The sequence below is a fragment of the Meles meles genome, chromosome 15 (genome assembly GCF_922984935.1).
Source record: "Meles meles chromosome 15, mMelMel3.1 paternal haplotype, whole genome shotgun sequence".
NCBI classification, from domain to species: domain Eukaryota; kingdom Metazoa; phylum Chordata; class Mammalia; order Carnivora; family Mustelidae; genus Meles; species Meles meles.
The window spans coordinates 30,035,723-30,054,466 of NC_060080.1; the positions used below are offsets into that span (position 1 = coordinate 30,035,723).

The window sequence follows — 18,744 nt, forward strand, 5'->3', positions numbered from 1 at the left end:
ATGCAGGACTTGGTCCCTGGACCCTGGGATTACTACCTGAGCTGAAGGCAAATGCTTAACCAACTGAGCCACCCAGGTGCCCTCATCAACTAAATAGAATTTTTAAGAATTTTTATCCAGCCTTTCTTGGTGTTCTGAAGGAAGGGTTTTCAGGTTATATAATCCACCATACTTCCAGGAATAGTATAGGGCCTCCTGCGGGGACATGCACAGAGTAGATGAGCAATGCATTTTCCTTGAATTCTATGAGGACCGACGGAGTCACCTGACTTCAGTGCCGAGTTGGAATTACATTTTCCCCAACAGTAAGTTTGAGATAGCCACCAAAAGCGCTTTGATCCACAGTGAGAGACAGAGGAATTATTCTGAGAAGACAAAAAATTATGCATCATTGGGAGGGGTGTCTCGTGTACACTCAAACACCAACTTAGGCATGTCACTGATAGTATCTGCTTATGCTCTTCTGTGAACCCAGAGCATGAAAGAAGCGAAAATCCCCCATGAGCAAGAGTGTCCTCTCTGGACAGCTAAATGGTCTTTCCTCCAAAAGTGAGCAAAGAAGTCTGAGTTTAAAAAATTCAAATGTTCTCAGTATTATTGATTTCATGCTATTTATATCTAAATGTTATTGAATAATCATTATTTGGTTATTTGATCAACCTATTTCATTATTTAAATTTAATTATTATTCAAGAAAATAAAATATCCATGCCTGCTGCATTAACCAGAAATCAAGCTTGGCAATAGGATTCATACTTCAGCTTTGCTCCTAAGGAAGTGCCTGCTAAGCACTCTTTGAATTTTGCATCCATTTCCTGGTTCTGAGTTTCACTGAACAAATTCTTCCAGTCTCCAACTTCACCTGTAACACACAAAAAACAACAGATCCAGATATCTGTTAGAATATTTCTTCCTGGGGAGCCAGGGTGGCTCAGTGGGTTAAAGCCTCTGCCTTCTGCTCGGGTCATGATCCCAGGGTCCTGGGATCGAACCCTGCATCCGGCTCTCTGCTCACCCTGAGGCCTGCTTCCCTTCCTCTCTGCCTGCCTCTCTGCCTACTTGTGATCTCTGTCAACTAAATAAATAAATCTTAAAAAAAAAAAAAAGAATATTTCTTCCTGATTTTTTTGAGCTACTTTCTTATTTTATTTTATTTTTATTTAGGTATAGTGACACACAGTGTTACATTAGTTTCAGGTGTATCACACAGTGGTTCAACAACTCTCTAAGTCATGCCCTGCTCACCACACGTATAGATCTCCTCCGTCACCTGTATACAACACCACTGACTGCACTCCTAATGCTTTGCCTTTCATTCTTGTGGCTTATTCATCCCATAACAGGAGATGAGTACCTCCCACACCCTTCACCCTTTCGCCCATCCCCCACCCCTATTTCTTCTCAATTTTACCATTTTTCACATTACCACTTTTTGAGAGTCATTTTTTTTTCCCTCTGTAAAGTCTTTTAAATACTTTACCCCTTGAGAAGTTATCAGTTTCCAGCAGGATTTGGTGAAAACCTCAGATATTGAAAATTTTGCAGGAAGTTATTTTGCCCGAGATTAGGATATGTTTTCTTTTTCCTCTTAAAAGTGAAGGAAGTTACTTCTTTCTTTAGAATCTTTTGGTGATTTGGGTTGAAGGTTTAAGTTCCTTGTTGCATACCCATTTGAAATGTATGTTTATAAAGAGGATTTGATGACAGGAGGAAATGCTTAGATATATGAAGGGATTAACGTAAAACACAAAACTACTTAAAAACGTCATCCACTACATAAAAGATCACAGAATAAGGCCAGAAGAAATATGCCAAAAAAGTTAAACATGCCTCTGGTGGGAGAAATGTGGATAATTTTTAATGCTTTTTCAACTTTTCCTGTGCTTTCTGAATTTTCTACAAGGACTATTATAATTTTTAAATTATTACTTTATTTTAGAATTTTTCTGTTCTGAATAGTGCTTGATTAACAATGTACAGAAACGTTCTGTTTTTCCCCCTCCTTTATAGTTTATCAAACAAGGCATAAAAATCGAGAATAATGTCAGGAATCAACAAAAGTCAGATTTTATATTCAATGTTCCATTCACAGTGGGGATTTTAAATAGATCTTCATTTGATAAAGTATAGTAAAGTCAAATATACATACGTTCAAATCCTGATTCCACTGATCATTAGCTTTGCAACAATGGACAAATTAATATCCCTGAGTCTTGATGCCCACATTTGTAAAATTAAGGAATTAATATCTTTTTTTTTCTATAAAATTTATGCCCAGCAAAAGGTCCAACAGATGGTAGATGCCTGATAAATGACAGTTGTCATGCGATGTGTGTTGCCTCTAAGTCACCTTATACTTTCATTATATATGCAATAAAAGGACCTGGTAATCCCTTAGCTGTATTACCATGAATTTCCATAAGAAATTAGAATGCTTTAATGAAATTTAGTAAAATCTTCAAGTGACAGAGATAACTACTTGCTTATCCAATACTCATTATCTCCTCCCTCCTTATTAACAAAACCCTGATTTTAATTTGGTAATAATGTGCCCACCTTAAAAAAAAAAAAAAAAAATCATAGTTCCCAGCCAACAGTGCTGCCAGAGGTGCAGAGGTGGCCAGTGAGGAGTACATGATTCACTGTCTCTTGCTACTCCCTTTTTATTTTAATAAAACAACCCTTTAATTTAATGTAATGGCTTCTGTCTTGCCATCACAAAGTGACAAGCAGAAAGGCAGAAGGAACTGAGTACACTAAGAGATTTTAGATATTTTAGACATGCCAGTCTAGTTCTGAACTGACTGTGTCAAACTTCTTGTCGAGGGAGAGAAAAAGGAAATCCTGTCTTAACTTAAGGTCTAGTTATGTGGATTTCCTATAACATGCAGATTGACCCGTGTCCCAGAAACCAGTGTGGCTGTACCTTTGCGGAACAGAAACGGACCAACAGCACCATGCGTTTCCTGGGACTTGGCTTTCATTGCTTGGAAGGTAGTCTGGGCTGAGATGGTTTGAATCTGCTCCCCGGTTAAAGAGAATCCAAAGAACTCAGCGATTTCTTTTATTCCAGCAGCCAGGTTCTGAAAACAAAATTTTCAGGGATAAACTTCCTTCTATGGGAATTGCGCCATAGCAAAAACGGGCTTCTTAGCCAGAATAGATTAAGTTTAGCACTCTAACTCATCTTTTTATCTCACCATCTTTAGACTTCTGATACTTCTGTATCCATATTCAAGATGGCCTTACATGATATTCTGTATCGATTTTCCTTTGTAGTTTCTTTTTTTTTTTTAAGATTTTATTTATTTATTTGACACAGAGAGAGAGAGAGAGAGATCACAAGTAGGCAGAGAGGCAGGCAGAGGGGGAGGGGGAAGCAGGCTCACCGCTGAGCAGAGAGCCCGATGTGGGGCTCGATCCCAGGACCCTGAGATCATGACCTGAGCTGAAGGCAGAAGCTTAACCCACTGAGCCACCCAGGTGCCCCATCCTTTGTAGTTTCAATGTATGACTCTTCCTGAACTCTTCAGTATATAAATAATGATAGTAAGCATTAAGTAGAAGGTAAGAATCTAGGTGATATTCACTTTACTAAAAAGCACCCGTCTAGATGAGGTGAGGAAATTAATGTAATTGTATGTGATCATTCCAATTCCCTTTTCTTTTGAATCATATGCTTAACTCCATCAGGAAAGTCTAATTTTTAGAATCATAAAAACTAGAGGGAGTCTTGAAATGTATCTTGTCTAAATACACTTGTAAATCATGAACCCCCTCAACAGTATTGCTAACCAGTGAAGATTCATGAATCTCCTAGGTCCGTTTCTTAAACTGTATTCTACAGAACACTAATTTACTTTAAGGTAGTTATAGATGTTTCATGAAAAAAAAAAAGGAGGTTGAAGAGTTGAGGTCCAATAAGTTTGGAATCCTTTTGGTTAAAAAAAGATAACTTTTTGTTTGCTTGTTTTTCCTATAGGATCTCCCAATCTTTACTATGCCAGCTTGCAACATAAATGTCCCAGAGGTCTAACAGTTTCCAAATCAGTTTGAACTCTAAGGAAGAATTGTTAACATCTGGGCAACACTGACATTCCACAGAACACAAGTTTTAGAGACATTATTCTAGAAGGAGTCTGTTCTAGAAGGAGAACAGACTAAATTGGTATGTTCTTTCATGTTCCATAGATGCACTCTATCAACCGAAGGGACCGGTTCAGTGATACTTTCCTTTGATAAGAATGTCAGGGGAGACTGGTGTTAAGAACTCACTTCTACTAGGAGGCATCTGACATACTCCCTTCTTTTTAACATACTTTCTTCACTGGACTTCCAGAACCCTGGCTTCCCCTCTGCCTCAATAGCCCCTCTTCTTTCTCCTTTGCTGATTCTTCCTGTTTCCCAAGCTCTCTCTAGGGGGAACTCCAGGGCTCAGTTCTTGGTCTTCTTCTCTTCTCCATCTGTATACATACATACATGGGTATGTAATCTCACGGCTTTAATACCATCCTTGTGCCAAATTTAGATGTACAGCCCAGAACTCTCTTCATTCAAGACTTTTATACCCAGTTGCCTACATGACCTCACCATTTGGATGACTGATAAACATCTCAGACTAAGCTAACACCAAAACCCTGATCTCTCTCACTATTCTGCTTTCACCTGCTGGCATCTCCTACTCAAATGATGAGAACTCAGTCCTCTCAGTTGGTCAAGCCAATAATATTGGAGTCTTACCTGATTTCTCTTTTTCTCTCCAGTCTTTCTCCTGTGCAGTGCAGCAACAAATCCTATTAGCTCTTCTTCAATATATATTCAGAATTCAACCACTTATCACTGCCACTGCCCCTTCTGGCCTGAGCCACCGTCTTCCTTTGCTTGGACTACTGCAGTACTCTCCTCATGGTTTCTCTACACTGTCTTTGCTTCTCTCTAGTACGTTCGCATGCAGCAATCAGAATGAACCTATTAAAAATACATCACCTCCGGTGCCTGGGTGGCTCAGTGGGTTAAGCCTCTGCCTTCGGCTCAGGTCATGATCTCAGGGTCCTGGGATCAAGTCCCTCATCGGGCTCTCTGCTTGGTGGGGAGTCTGCATCCTCCTCTCTCTCTCTGCCTGCCTCTCTGCCTACTTGTGATTTCTCTCTGTCAAACAAATAAATAAAATCTAAAAAAAAAAAAAATGCATCAACTCCTATCAGTCTTCTGCTGGACTTCTGCAGTGGCTTCCCCTTTCACTCAGAGTGAAAGCCAAAGAATTTCAATGGCCTGCCACATGACTCCCATGCTTCACTCTACCTCATTCCCTTGCCTCTGTTCTCATTGGTTAATCTCCTCAGGCTCACCCCTAAGGACCCAGCCACATTCACCTCCTTCATGTTACTTAATGATGCCAGGAACACTTCTATCTCAGGACCTTCACTCTAGTTGATTCTGTATGCCTGGAAAGCTCTTATTCCAGTTACCACTTGGCTCACTCCCTCTTTCGTTAGATCTTTGCTCAAAAGATCTATCCTATTTATACTAGGATCTGTCCAACATCCCAATTCCCCACCCCTACCTAGCATTTCCAGTTTTCCTTAATCAGCTATGCCATTTTTTTCTCCCACATATTAAAAAAATTAAAAAATATTATATTTATTATTTCTCTTTCTCTCTCCCTGCCTTCTTCAATTAGAAGGTAAGCTTCTCCAGGGCAGTGAACTTACTGGTTTGCTTACTAACGTATCACAAGGACCTAGAACAATGCTAATCACTCATTCACTAAATGTTCATGAACAACAATTCATGCATAAGCAGTTTCAAAAATAACATTGTATGGAAAGATCCAATTCACAGCCAAATGCATGTTCAATTAAATCTCAGCTGAAACCTACCTATTATTTTTGCCATTCTTATTCTTAAACCTACCTATTATTTCTGCCATTTCCTACTATCGCAGCAGAAAAATAAAGCAGCCACTCTTAGTAATAAGTTGCTAAGCATTACTTTGTTTCTGTTAAATAAAGAACCTAAGTCCCTACACATTGTATTTTTTTTCCCTAGCACTGTCCCACATATCTGGAATATTCTTTTTTTAAATTGAATACAATATTCACACAACTGGATGTTAAATGTAAGTGCTCTATGTTTATTTTATAAGAAATTTTTCTATAGAATGTCAGTAATCATAATCTCACCTCTTTCAGGTCTTCGTATAATATGAACTTAACATTTTCATCATCAAGATGTTTGTTCCAATTAACGGCAAAATCAAAATAACTTCCCCAAGAAACTAAAAACACAGGAAAAAAATTCTTAAAGAATTTTAAATAACTGAGGTTAAAATGAAAGATGGTTAATGTATGCTCTAAAATATAAACTATACATATGTGTATATGCTCAAAAAAGATTTTTTTAAAAGATTTATTTATTTGTTTTAAAAAGAGCACATGCCAGTCGCGGGAGGGGTGGGGAAGGGGAGAGAGAGAGAGAGAGAGAGAGGCAGACTCCTCGCTGAGTACAGAGCCCCATCAAGGGGCTTCACGAGGAGCTTGATCTCATGACCCTGAGATAATGACCTGAGCCAAAATCAAGAGTCTGACATTGGGCGCCTGGGTGGGTCAGTGGGTTAAAGCCTCTGCTTTCGGCTCAGGTCATGATCCCAGGGTCCTGGGATTGAGGCCCACATCGGGCTCTCTGCTCAGCAGGGAGCCTGCTTCCCTTCCTCTCTCTCTGCCTGCCTCTCTGCCTACTTGTGATCTCTGTCTGTCAAATAAATAAATAAAATCTTTAAAAAAAAAAAAAGAGTCTGACATTTAACTGACTGAGCCACCCAGACACCACTCAAACATGATGTTTGTTATTACAAATCCCTGCTCCAAAAGAATTGCATAAACCATTCCTATCTTGAGATTTCTAATTATTTTATTATTTTCATCAATAACAACACAACTAAGCAATTGCAAAAGTGGTTTGATTAAAAACTGTCAGATATTCATGGTTAGGTAAATAAAATAATTCAGAAATAGTGAATGATACATGGAAACTGACAGATAGTGCCAGAAAGAAAGAAATGATGAGACAGAGATTGTCTAGATCAGCATTGCCCAATAGAAATTTAATGCAAACCACATCGGTAATTTTATTTTATTTCTGAAGATGTATTTATTAGAGAGAGAGTGCTCAAGTGGGATGGGCAGAGGGATCTGAAGCAGACTCTGTAGGGCTCGATCTCATGACCTTGAGATCATGACCTGAGCCAAAACCAAGAGTCCAACGCTTAACTGACTGTGCCACCCAGGCACCTCAACATCTGTAATTTTTAAAAAACATTAAGAAAAACAAAAAGGGGGGTGCCTCGGTGGCTCAGTCGTTTGAGTGACCAACTCTTGATTTCGTCTCAGGTCACGATCTTGGAGTTGTGAGACCCAGCACCCCCAGTCCTACTGGGGATTCTCTCTCCCTACTCCCTACTCCTCCCTCTCATGTGCTCTCTCTATTATATAATAAATAAATACATCTTAAAAAAATAAAAAAGACACAGTGAAATTAATTTTCATATCTTATTTAACCAAATATATCCCCAAATATTATCATTTCCAAATGTAATCACTATAAAAAGTTATTAAGAAAACACCACACTGGGCGCCTGGGTGGCTCAGTGGTTTAAGCCGCTGCCTTCGGCTCAGGTCATGATCTCAGGGTCCTGGGATCAAGTCCCGCATCGGGCTCTCTGCTCGGCAGGGAGCCTGCTTCCCTCCACTCTCTCTGCCTGCCTCTCTGCCTGTGATCGCTCTCTGTCAAATAAATAAATAAAATCTTAAAAAAAAAAAAAAGAAAACACCACACTTCGTTTTGTATATTCTAAGGTTTCCAAAAACCAGTGGGTATTTTACACTTACAGAGAATCTCAATTTGAACGTGAAGCTTTCTATCAAAAATACTTGATAAATTTTCAGACTTTTAAAACTTCAGTTGAAAAAATAGATTCATATACTCAAGGTGCACCAAACTTATTTAAAAGTTTCCAATAAGTAAAAAAAAAAAAAAAGTTTCCAGTAAGTAAATTGAGTATCTGTTTTTAGGTTTAAATTGAAGCTCATTCAAATTAAATAAAAGTTAAAATTTAATTCCTCGATTGTACTTGTCACATTTCAAGTTCTAGGTTGTCACATGTAGCTAGTGGCTCCCATACTGGACAGTGCAGATGTGGACACTGATGAGCTGTGCTGCTTGTTGACCATGTGACTTTGAGCAACTCCCTAAACCCCTTTGTACCTCACGTTCCTCATCTGTAAAATGGGGTTGTTAGGCGGTTTGAATAAATGAACACAAACCAAATGCTTAAAACAGCACCTGATTCACAATACCCACTCAACAAATTTTAGCCGTTATTGCTATATCATTAATAATAGCAATCTTCTCATTATTATTCTCATTTTCATCATTATCATGAAGCTCTTGCTTTGAGCCAGGCTGCCACTACAGGTTTTCTTTGTTGTGGCAAACACTGTAAGTTTCACACCCAATATCCAACACACTTCCGTTTTTGTTGCTACCCAAACTGTGATTACTTGGGTCTAAGCCAATTGTGAGACTTTGGGTTTTTTCAGCCTCCCTTAGAGCTGTGGTTGGTCACAGGTCATGGTTCTGGCCAGCAAGACACAAGCAGGAGTCTGCTGGAAGGTTTCTAGCAAACCTGTTGCTGTCTTGATGAGCCTCTTCATGAACTGAAGGAGATGCTTGGAGGGACACTAGCCTACTTGAGAGTATGCTGCAAAAGGCACAAGGGAGAGGCCACGGGAATGTCCGAGATGTTGGCCCAACATCACTGGGTAGCTGAAGCTGCTGCCCACCCTTCTTGTTTAGTGAGAAAAATAAAACCCAATATGTTTAGGCCACTGTGGGTCAGGTTTTCTATTCTTCCAAATGCACTATTAATTGATACATTTTAGCCTTCAGTCTTTCAAGCAACCCAATGTGATAGGTACAATTTTTAGACCTATTTTGTTGATGGGGAAATAGAAACCCAGAGAATCTAAGTAAACACCTCAAGGTCACGTGGTTAGTACATTTCGGGTGTTGTCATCTTTCGACATCCGTCTGACACAAGAGCTAGTGCTGCCAAGCAAAATGCTGTCCTGTCCCACTTCCTGTGGGTCAGATGCTCTGATCTGTACCTTAGAAGTAAGGAAACCAAAGTCCACAGAAATCAAATGTCTTGCTCAAAAGCACCCAGGCATGAGTGATTTGAACCTGGGTTTCACTTCTAGCTCTGCTTACTGGGTATTATATAAGACTGATGAGTCACTGATCTCTGCCTCTGAAACTAATAATGCACTATATGTTAATTAATTGAATTTAAATTTAAAAATTAATTTAAAAAGTTCTAGCTCTGCTACTTGATGGCTGCGTCACCTTCTTATGCCTCTGTTTCCTTCTTTATAAAACGGGACAGTAATAGTATTTATCCTTGTGGCGTCCTTAGGAGAAATGAAATTTTAAAATGTACTCTAGGGATAGCATACAGTGCCTGGCATGTAGTAATTGTTCAGTAAGTGGTAACTATTTTATTCTCTCTAGTATTAGTTACTAATTATTAGTTAATAATAATTAGCATTTAGTATTATTATAATAATTAATTAATAATAATTAGTAATTAATTACTAATTACAATATATAATCAATATATATTAATTAATATATAGTAATGCTATATATGCTATATAATTAATATATATTAATAATAATATATATATATTATATATATAATATATATATTATATATAATATATATATAATAATATATATAATATAATTAATATATAATATAATTATATATTAATTAATATATAGTAATGCTATATATGCTATATATAGCATTACTATATATTAATTAATATATAATTATATTATATAATATAATAATTATTGTAGTAATAAGCGATGAAGCCCAATCCAGACCTCTCATTCGAAACCCAGTATGTTTCCCAGTATGTTGAGCTTCCTCCGTAAGTTGAATTTAACAAGTTTGTAAGGCAGAAACTTTATTCAAGTTAAGCCCAGCACATTTTATCATTGTCAGTCAAATAATAAGGTTGAACGTATAGAGCCACAAAGATTCCCTATCCCTATGATAGATTGTTCCAGTTATGACAGCTTTCATATCATTAAATGTCCTCTCATGTTATCAGTGGGGTGCAGTTTCAGACTTGCCATAACTGCCTCCTCCATCCAGTCTCAGTGAGCGGTTTCCAGACAAACTAAGCTTTCTTCAGGGTACTTCCTAAGCACCTTCTGTGCACCATTTTTTCCCTCCTACATCCCAACCCCCATACTTCCTCTCTGCTGTGGGGCCAGTACTGAATTCCCCCGTGTCCGTGCATGTGGTTGCTGGGCTGGTCACCTTCAAAAGTGGTCCTCTAGGGCGCCTGGGTGGCTCAGTGGGTTAAGCCGCTGCCTTCGGCTCAGGTCATGATCTCGGGGTCCTGGGATCGAGTCCCACATTGGGCTCTCTGCTCAGCGGGGAGCCTGCTTCCCTCTCTCTCTCTCTGCCTGCCTCTCTATCTACTTGTGATCTCTCTCTGTCAAATAAATAAAGAAAATCTTTAAAAAAAAAAAAAGTGGTCCTCTAGGAGTGACCTGTCAACAGCTTCCCTTCTAGGATCATCTGGCATTAAAAAATTAAGTCTACTTAATTTTCTTCTACTCAGACTCAAGAGAACCACCAGTTAGAGACGGCATCTTTCATCTCTGGCCACTGTACCCATGGGAGTATTCACTGGTACCTATAAGCAGTGGGACCCATCAAGTGATTTAACTTTTTTGATTAGTTTTCTCATCTGTGCCTTATTTATATTTTGTTGTGGTCTTTAAAAAAATTGTGCACATACAACACCTACTTCAGTACCTGGAGCATCAGTAGGTACTTCCAAAGTTGCAGTTAGCAATAAGCAGAGGTAAAACATCAACATGGTCTAGCAAAGCTGATTTCCTTTCTGGCAGATGAATATCTTAGGTGAGGGTTTTAAAGATTTTTAAATTTGTTATTATTTTTTTAAGTTTTTATTTGTTTTCTTTTCTTTTCTTTTTTGTCTTTTTCTTTTCTTTTCTTTTTTTTTTTTTTTTTTTGGGGGGTAATCTCTATCCACAACATGGGGCATTGAGCCAGCCAGGTGCCCCTGTCCCATGTCTGTTCTATGCCTACCCCCTACTCATAGTCAACATATGAATTGCCCAAATTATTTTTAAAAACACTAATGTATTATTGTTTGATGCACAGAACTAGTGGTGCTATAAAACTTCATTTAAAAGCAACTTTTTGGTTCCTGGATCCTCCGTAATCTTTCTTTACTGTAAAACACATTTGATTTTTTGTACTTAATGGGGTCACCTGTTGAAGTAAGAATTCTTTTGCCAACAGCTATACCTTGTCCTTTCATGAACTGTCTGAAGAATTCATCCCAAGAGCCATAGCTTGGAATATCAGGGACATCATTGTGGAAATGGAAAAAAGATGCTGCCGTATCTTTAGGGTTTCGAAATATCACCAATATCTAGAGAGAGAAAATTAAGTTAATTTATTCAGGTCTATGTTTTGAACCCTGGAAAAGTGAAGGGGTGAGCAATATCGTTGTATATTTTTGTATACGACTTAATTTTGTTAACAAAAAGAGGAAGAATGACAGGAAGAAATTGAAGAAGAGGGAGGAGCAGGTGGGGAAATTTAGGGAAAGGGGAGAAAAAAGAAGAAAAAGCAGATTGATGTTGTAGTAGAGAACTTCTGCTAGTGAACTTTGTAAAAAGGCACATATAGAAGATATCGAAAAGGAAAAAAGAGGAAGCTCATTAGAATAGTCACAGGACATGATCTGGAAAGTTAAATCGCAAAGTAAAAATTGCAAAATAATATTAAGGAAAATGAAAATAATGTTCAGAGTTTGGTGGGAGAAGATCCAATAGGGATAAGAGTGACCAAAGCACCTGTAGTTATATATACATGACATGAAGTTTGCAATTATATGTGAAATTCAGAAATAAAATTGTTTCAGACCTCAGGGAAATAATGCTCACCAGAAAAAACAACAACGACAACAGCAAACACTTCCGCTTGTTTTCCTAGATTGTACTCTCTTGTTAAACACTCTAAATACCTTAGTGGGATTCTGAAACCTATTCACTATAAAACAGATTTAAAATATGTTCAATTCTAGGTATACGTTTTATATCCTAGCTGAAAATACCTTGCTTTGCATGAAACTACAGCTAATATAATCTGAAGAAACAACAGAAGAAATACTAAATCTCACACTTCATTTATTAAAATTCTGTAAGATAGGAACTTCATCACATAGCCCAGAAAGGCAATATCTAGACGTTAAATACTTCAAACTGACATATGAGTAAGAATGACACTCACCTTGGCTTTATTCTTGATGATGGACCCAGGTAATTTGTCATAATGGAGGTGAGTTGCCAAAATCCTTGGCGATGGGAACTGTTTCATTCTCTTAAAAATATACACAATAAAGTGAAAGTGTGGGTGTGCCTTATGGTCAATCACTCTTTTTTTAAAAAAATATTTTATTTATTTGACAGACAGAGATCACAAGTAGGCAGAGAGAGAGAGAGAGAGAGAGAGAGAGGACGAAGCAGGCTCCCTGCAGAGCAGAGAGCCCGATGCGGAATTCGATCCCAGGACCTGAGATCATGACCTGAGCCAAAGGCAGAGGCTTAACCCACTGAGCCACCCAGGTGCCCTGGTCAATCACTCTTAAGTGTAGTATTTGAATGGTAGTTTCAAAGATCACTATTGTGTCTTCTTCAGTTCCTCCTCAAAGTTTTTTTGTTTTGTTTTGTTTTAGAGAGAAAGAAAGGAAGAATGTGCTTGTGCACAGGGTTGGGGGAAGGGCAGAGGGACAGAGCATCTTAAGCAGCTTTACCTCCAGCGGGGAGCCCTGTGTGTGGGGGTGGGGGAGGATTGGATAGAGAGTGGGCTTGGCTCAATCTCACAACCCTGAGATCATGACCCGAACTGAAATCAAGACTCAGATGCTTGGGGCACCTGGGTGGCTCAGTGGGTTAAAGCCTCTGCCTTCAGCTCAGGTCATGATCCTGGGGTCCTGGGATCAAGCCCCTCGTCGGGCTCTCTGCTCCATGGGGAGCCTGCTTCCTCCTCTCTCTCTGCCTGCCTCTCTGCCTACTTGTGATTTCTCTCTGTCAAATAAACAAAATATTTAAAAAAAAAAAATAGACTCAGATGCTTAACTGACTGAGCCACCCAGGTGCCCCTCTTCTCCAAGTTTTTATTTTTTTGTTTTCTTACTTTGTGGAGGCAAGGAATGGGAATAACCATAAACAAATAATTTAAATCACCCTTTTGGATGTCCTTGTAGGATCTGGTTTATCTTTTATTTACTTATTTATTTTTGGTCATTTTTTGAAAAGTAGGTTTTCTCACAATCACACCAAATTCTTTTTGTTCAAGACAGCTCATAATCTGTGGTTACTCTTTGAGTTAATTTGGCTTTCTTCTATATTCAAGGTTTTTAACAGAAATACTCAAGTTTTCCTATAATATCTAGATTTTTTTTTAAACCAAAAATATTCCAGGGGCACCTGGGTGGCTCAACCGGTTAAGCATTTGCCTTCAACTCAGGTCATGATCCCTGGGTCCTGAGATCCAGCCCCAAGTTGGGCTCCCTCCTCAGCAGGAAGCCTGCTTTTCCCTCTTCCTCCATTCATGCTCTCCCTCTGTCTCAAATAAACAAATAAATAGCTTTTTAAAATTTCCATTCAAATATCCCAACAGAACCTGAAAATTCATTGTCACTTAAATATCTGAGAAATATTTTACAAGAGAAAATCTTGTCAGTGTAAGGACTCAATAACTGATTCTTTGTGTGTCTGTATCTACTTCTACTGATAATTTAAGAAATGAATTGATCTGTTTAATCTGCCAGCGGTAAGGGTTTTGTCTTAAAATCAGGCCTTTAGTATGTTTTATGGGCTAAAGTTTCAAGTCTATTTCCATACTTGTAGAGGCCACTCACTGCTTGGTCACATTATTTCAGTGATAAAATGATATTAAGATATTTATTTAGATATTTGTAGCCAATTGTTCTGTAAAAATTTAGTGGAGATCCCAACTCGAGCAAGGGCAAAACATAAAAGTTTTAAAAATAAAAAAACCAATGTAAGTCAGTGATATGGGCCCAAGTGGTGATTAGTAGTCATAATACTTGATTTACATCATTAGTTTTGAATGTCACTTTTACATTCATTCACAGAAATCCTCTCAAGTAGGTGTTATAACCCCCATTTTAGAGATTAACAATAGGCTTTGAGGTTTTAAGTACTTTGTACAAAATCGCACAGATGGTAATTTTCAGATTAGGTTATAGTATGCTGTTTCCACTACACTGCACGGCCAAAAATCACAAAAAGACATGAGAAATGGTAAAGTTCCTAGAAGGATAGAAAAATATCCAGGGAGAAAGTGAGAAATAACTGTAACAAAACTGATATGCATATAATAAACGTTGATGAAAATGTGATATGGCCAAACTATAAGCAACGTAAAGACTGTATGTTTATTTTATTTTATTTATTTTTTTAAGTAATCTCTATGCTGGCCCACAACCCTGATATCAAGAGTTGCACGCTCCACCGACTAAGACAGCCAGGTACAGGAAAATATATGTATTTTAGGAAAGTTTTCTGTAAAGTGAATAGCTGTTAAGTAAAGCTTGTCTTCTTACTGATTTCCATTTTATTTTATTTTATTTTATTATTTTTTTTAAAGAGTAATAGACTCAAACTGGGGAAATTTTTTTTTTTTTTTTTAAAGAGTAATAGACTCAAACTGGGGAAATCTGATTTCCATTTTAAAATGGAGGTGCATGACTGGCTCAGTCAGAGCATGCAACTCTTGATCTCCAGATCGTGAGTTCAAGCCCCACTTTTGGTGCAGAGTTTACTTTTTTAAAAAAAGTTGGAAAACTGGGGAAATGTTAGCATAAATTGTAAACTTGATTTTTTCTTTAGAAAAAAATGTAATGAAATGGCCTGGACAGGAGAAACCAGTGCGGCTTTTCATTGGCCCATCGTTTCTTACCTAGGAAAAAGCTTAAGTCTCCTGTCCACACATCCTGAACCAGTCCTGACCGCCCACATCTGGGGGCAGTTAGCCACAAGCAGGATGGCTTACCTTACCCAGGGCAGGAGCACATTTACCTCCCACTCCAGCCCCCCCTCCCCCAAGTCCCTACACATCTCATTTGCATATGGTTTTCTGTGACTTTAGCCCGATCCATGGAAATGGCTTCCTTCCACCTAAAATCCAACTTCTCAGCTTATATTTATCATCATGCCAAGTGTTTCTGTCATTTTCCAGAAACCACTTTCTAAGTCCCAATCCAATGATTTATATCTTAGTAACTAAGTTCTTCTGTCTGCTTGGTCGTTGGGAGTCTTGGTAGTAAACACGTCTCAAAATTTTGCTGAGATTGTGGTTCCTCCTTGAATATAGCCTTCCCTTCCCAAATGCATTTCTGGTGTATCTAGGTAGGGCTGGGGACCGTCTGCCTCTTACCTGTCCTGTCCAAGCGCTGAAGTCTTGAGGCAAATCCTTCTCCCACCCTTTTCTTGCCTTCCCTAGCAGGAACCAGAGTATTCTGTCTCACACCCAAGCCCCACTTAGTTATACTGATAAACTCATATACTGAATGATAACATGTGGTAAGGTGAATTAGAACAGGCAGGATGACCTGTTAGAACGTTTACACACACCAGTGACTTACTCTCTCAGCTACTACTTGATCCTTTTCCATCCCCCACCACCCCCCACCAGAGTCATCACAGAGGCAGGGACATCAAAGGTAATGTCTTATTAGGAAAAGTCTGGGGACTGCTGACATAAACTGAAGACAGGATGATCTGGACCTTAGAAGAACCCTCCTATGGCATTCCACCCAAGTCTCCGTCTTCAGAGACAAAGCTTTTTTTCATTTCAAATTTTTTTAAAAGATTTTGCTTTTATATTTATTTATTTAAGATTTTTTAAAAATGAAGATTTTACTTCCCTGAGAGAGTGCAAGAGTATGTGTGAGGCGGTGGGGGAGGGGTGGTGTCAGGGCAGGGAGAGAGACAAACAGACTCGACGCTGAGTGCCAAGTCAGACCAAGGCTCAACCTCAAGACCCTGAGATCATGACCTGAGCCAAATCCAAGAGTTGGATGTTTAACCAACTGAGCCACCCAGGAGTCCCTAAGATTTTATTTTTTCAGTAATCTTTACATCCAAATGGGGCTCAAACTTACAACTCTGAGATCAGAAGTCACATACTGTACCCAGTGAGCCAGGCAGGCAACTCTGGTTTTAATTTTTCTTCAGGTTTCTTGGTTTGCTTTCCCTCCCATTTTTTCTTTTACAAGTAGGCTGTCTATATATATTCTTAACCTCTTACAGAGGTTAAGAAGCGCTAATTGGAAAACTTGGGTTCAAATCTTGGCCCTGCCATTTATTAGCCCCTTGACGTTGGTTAAGTTTCTAACAGTTTTGTCTTTTGTCATTTGGTGAGGAGGTTATTTTGCCATGAAATGAGATCATCCTTGAAAAGTCCTGGGAGTATATGGTGAGCACAAAATAAGTTGCCCAATTATTAGGACTGTACTTTCTGAACTCAAAACTAAAAATATATCCCAAATGGAAGAAATTTTCTACGATAATTTACTATAAATTTAAAGGTTCTTTTGTACTAACCTCGTATTTTTCTGGGTCCCCACATTCAAGAATTGGGAATTCTGGATACTCATACTTTTTCTTAGATTCAGCAAATATCAGCTCATTAATGATATGGAGAATCCAATTTGAACCTAAAAGAAGAATCAAAGATCATTAAGGAATCTTGATTTAGCAAAGGCATGTTACTTTCACATATATTTCATAAAAATCGGAAGCTGCAGCCATCCCATGGTGTGAACAGTCAGTTCTGCATTTGAAATAAACTGGGCTATGGAAGGAAACTGAGTTTTGCAGAAAACAGCACTTCTTACTTACGTTAACACAAAAATTTAAGCTATCTTACTTTTCAGATTGTTTTTTTTTTAAGATTTTATTTATTTGACAGATAGAGATCACAAGTAGGGAGAGAGGCAGGCAGAGAGAAAGAGAGGAGGAAGCAGGCTCCCCGCCAAGCGGAGAGCCCGATGCGGGGCTCGATCCCAGGACCCTGGGATCATGACCTGAGCCAAAGGCAGAGGCTTTAATCCACTGAGCCACCCAGGCGCCCCTACTTTTCAGATTTTTCCTTTAACAACTGGCAATACTGCTTGAATCCATAACATGTTCCTTACAGAACACTGTTATGTTATAGAGATGATTGTTTATTGCATATCATGTATTATTCCTTTTACATGAATGAATATTTTCTATAGGAGTATAGATGTTTTTGATTTTATAAAAACCCAGCATCGATTAATAGAAAAATATCAAATGAAGATGGCTTTTTTTTTTAAAGATTTTATTTATTTATTTGACAGAGAGAGAACCCAAGTAGGCAGAGAGGCAGGCAGAGAGAGGGGGGAAGCAGGCTCTCCGCTGAGCAGAGAGCCCGATGCGGGGCTCGATCCCAGGACCCTGAAATCATGACCTGAGCCGAAGGCAGTGGCTTAACCCACTGAGCCACCCAGGCGCCCCTGAAGATGGCTTTAATAAGCACTTAGAGATGAAATAAGTTAAAAAAATCAAAAGTAGATTGTGAGATTGTGTGAAATAGGAGAATTTAGATTCTTAATGTCTCATCCTCCATTAATGAGTCACCACGTAAAGCTGGTTTGCGAAACTAAAGGATGGATGATGTTTGATCCTGAAAAATATTTTGTTATGTGGAAATCGTCTTAGGCATTATAGACATGGGCGTGCTTTTGCCTTTAGTCAAGAATCAAGATGAAAATGTTTATTGCTCTCAGTGCTTGATAGCAAATGGACTTTCCTGCATCCATCTTTCTGGTAGCTAGTCCCACCATGCATGCTTCTACATCCATCATCCAGCAGACCTCCTCCCTCAGACACCAAGGTTTCTAAGTCTAGCAGTTCTCATTATTGATTCCACAAGTTATGCTCTTAACCATCTTGATCATCCTCCCCACTGCTTTCTTTCTAGCTTCATGCAGAGATGAACTGCCCTCCTCCCCGACCTTTGCCTAACACCCTGGCCAACCTACTCACTATGAAAAAGTGCCCTTGTAGAAAATGATTTGTCATTTACCACACTTTGGATAAGACGCGAGCACTATGTCATCACTTCTGGCTTCAAAGGTGTCCAAGGCCTGGAAAGTTTCTGAGGTGCACATGGTGATTGGGTACGGAATCCCCTGATGAATGAAAAACAAGTGAGAAAGTGCGGTTTCTTTTGATTTTTCCAAAGCTTCGTCAATATAGTCAATAAATTTGGATTTATTGGCCATGCTGGCTCCCTGCTGATGAAACTGTTCTGCAGTTGTCCAGGGGCTGCGATAGCTTTTAAGGGAGTTTTTCTGGAGGTGGAATAAAGGGCTCCTCCCATTCACATGAGAAATAAATTCTTTAATTCTCACCCCCCTCTCCCCACCTGCCTTTCCGCATGCCCACCTCTGACAAAAGGCAAACCGCAGGTGCAAAGTAACCTGAGGATCAGGGAATATTACCCCAGAGGCTGATCATATCACCATTATAGACAATCCCTTGAAGGAAAGTAAGAATAGAATCTCTAACCAGACG

General features: G+C 38.9%; 1 protein-coding gene across 1 annotated transcript; it reads right to left on the reverse strand.

Moving 5' to 3' along the window:
• Positions 1-731: 731 nt before the first annotated feature.
• On the reverse strand, positions 732-18,452 carry SULT6B1 (sulfotransferase family 6B member 1). Its single transcript, XM_045979032.1, has 7 exons — positions 18,254-18,452; positions 16,747-16,859; positions 12,404-12,493; positions 11,414-11,540; positions 6,183-6,277; positions 2,927-3,083; positions 732-862 (listed from the first exon to the last, which is right to left on the reverse strand). The coding sequence occupies exons 1-7, from the start codon at positions 18,450-18,452 to the stop codon at positions 732-734; spliced, it is 912 nt and encodes a 303-aa protein (XP_045834988.1).
• Positions 18,453-18,744: the final 292 nt, after the last annotated feature.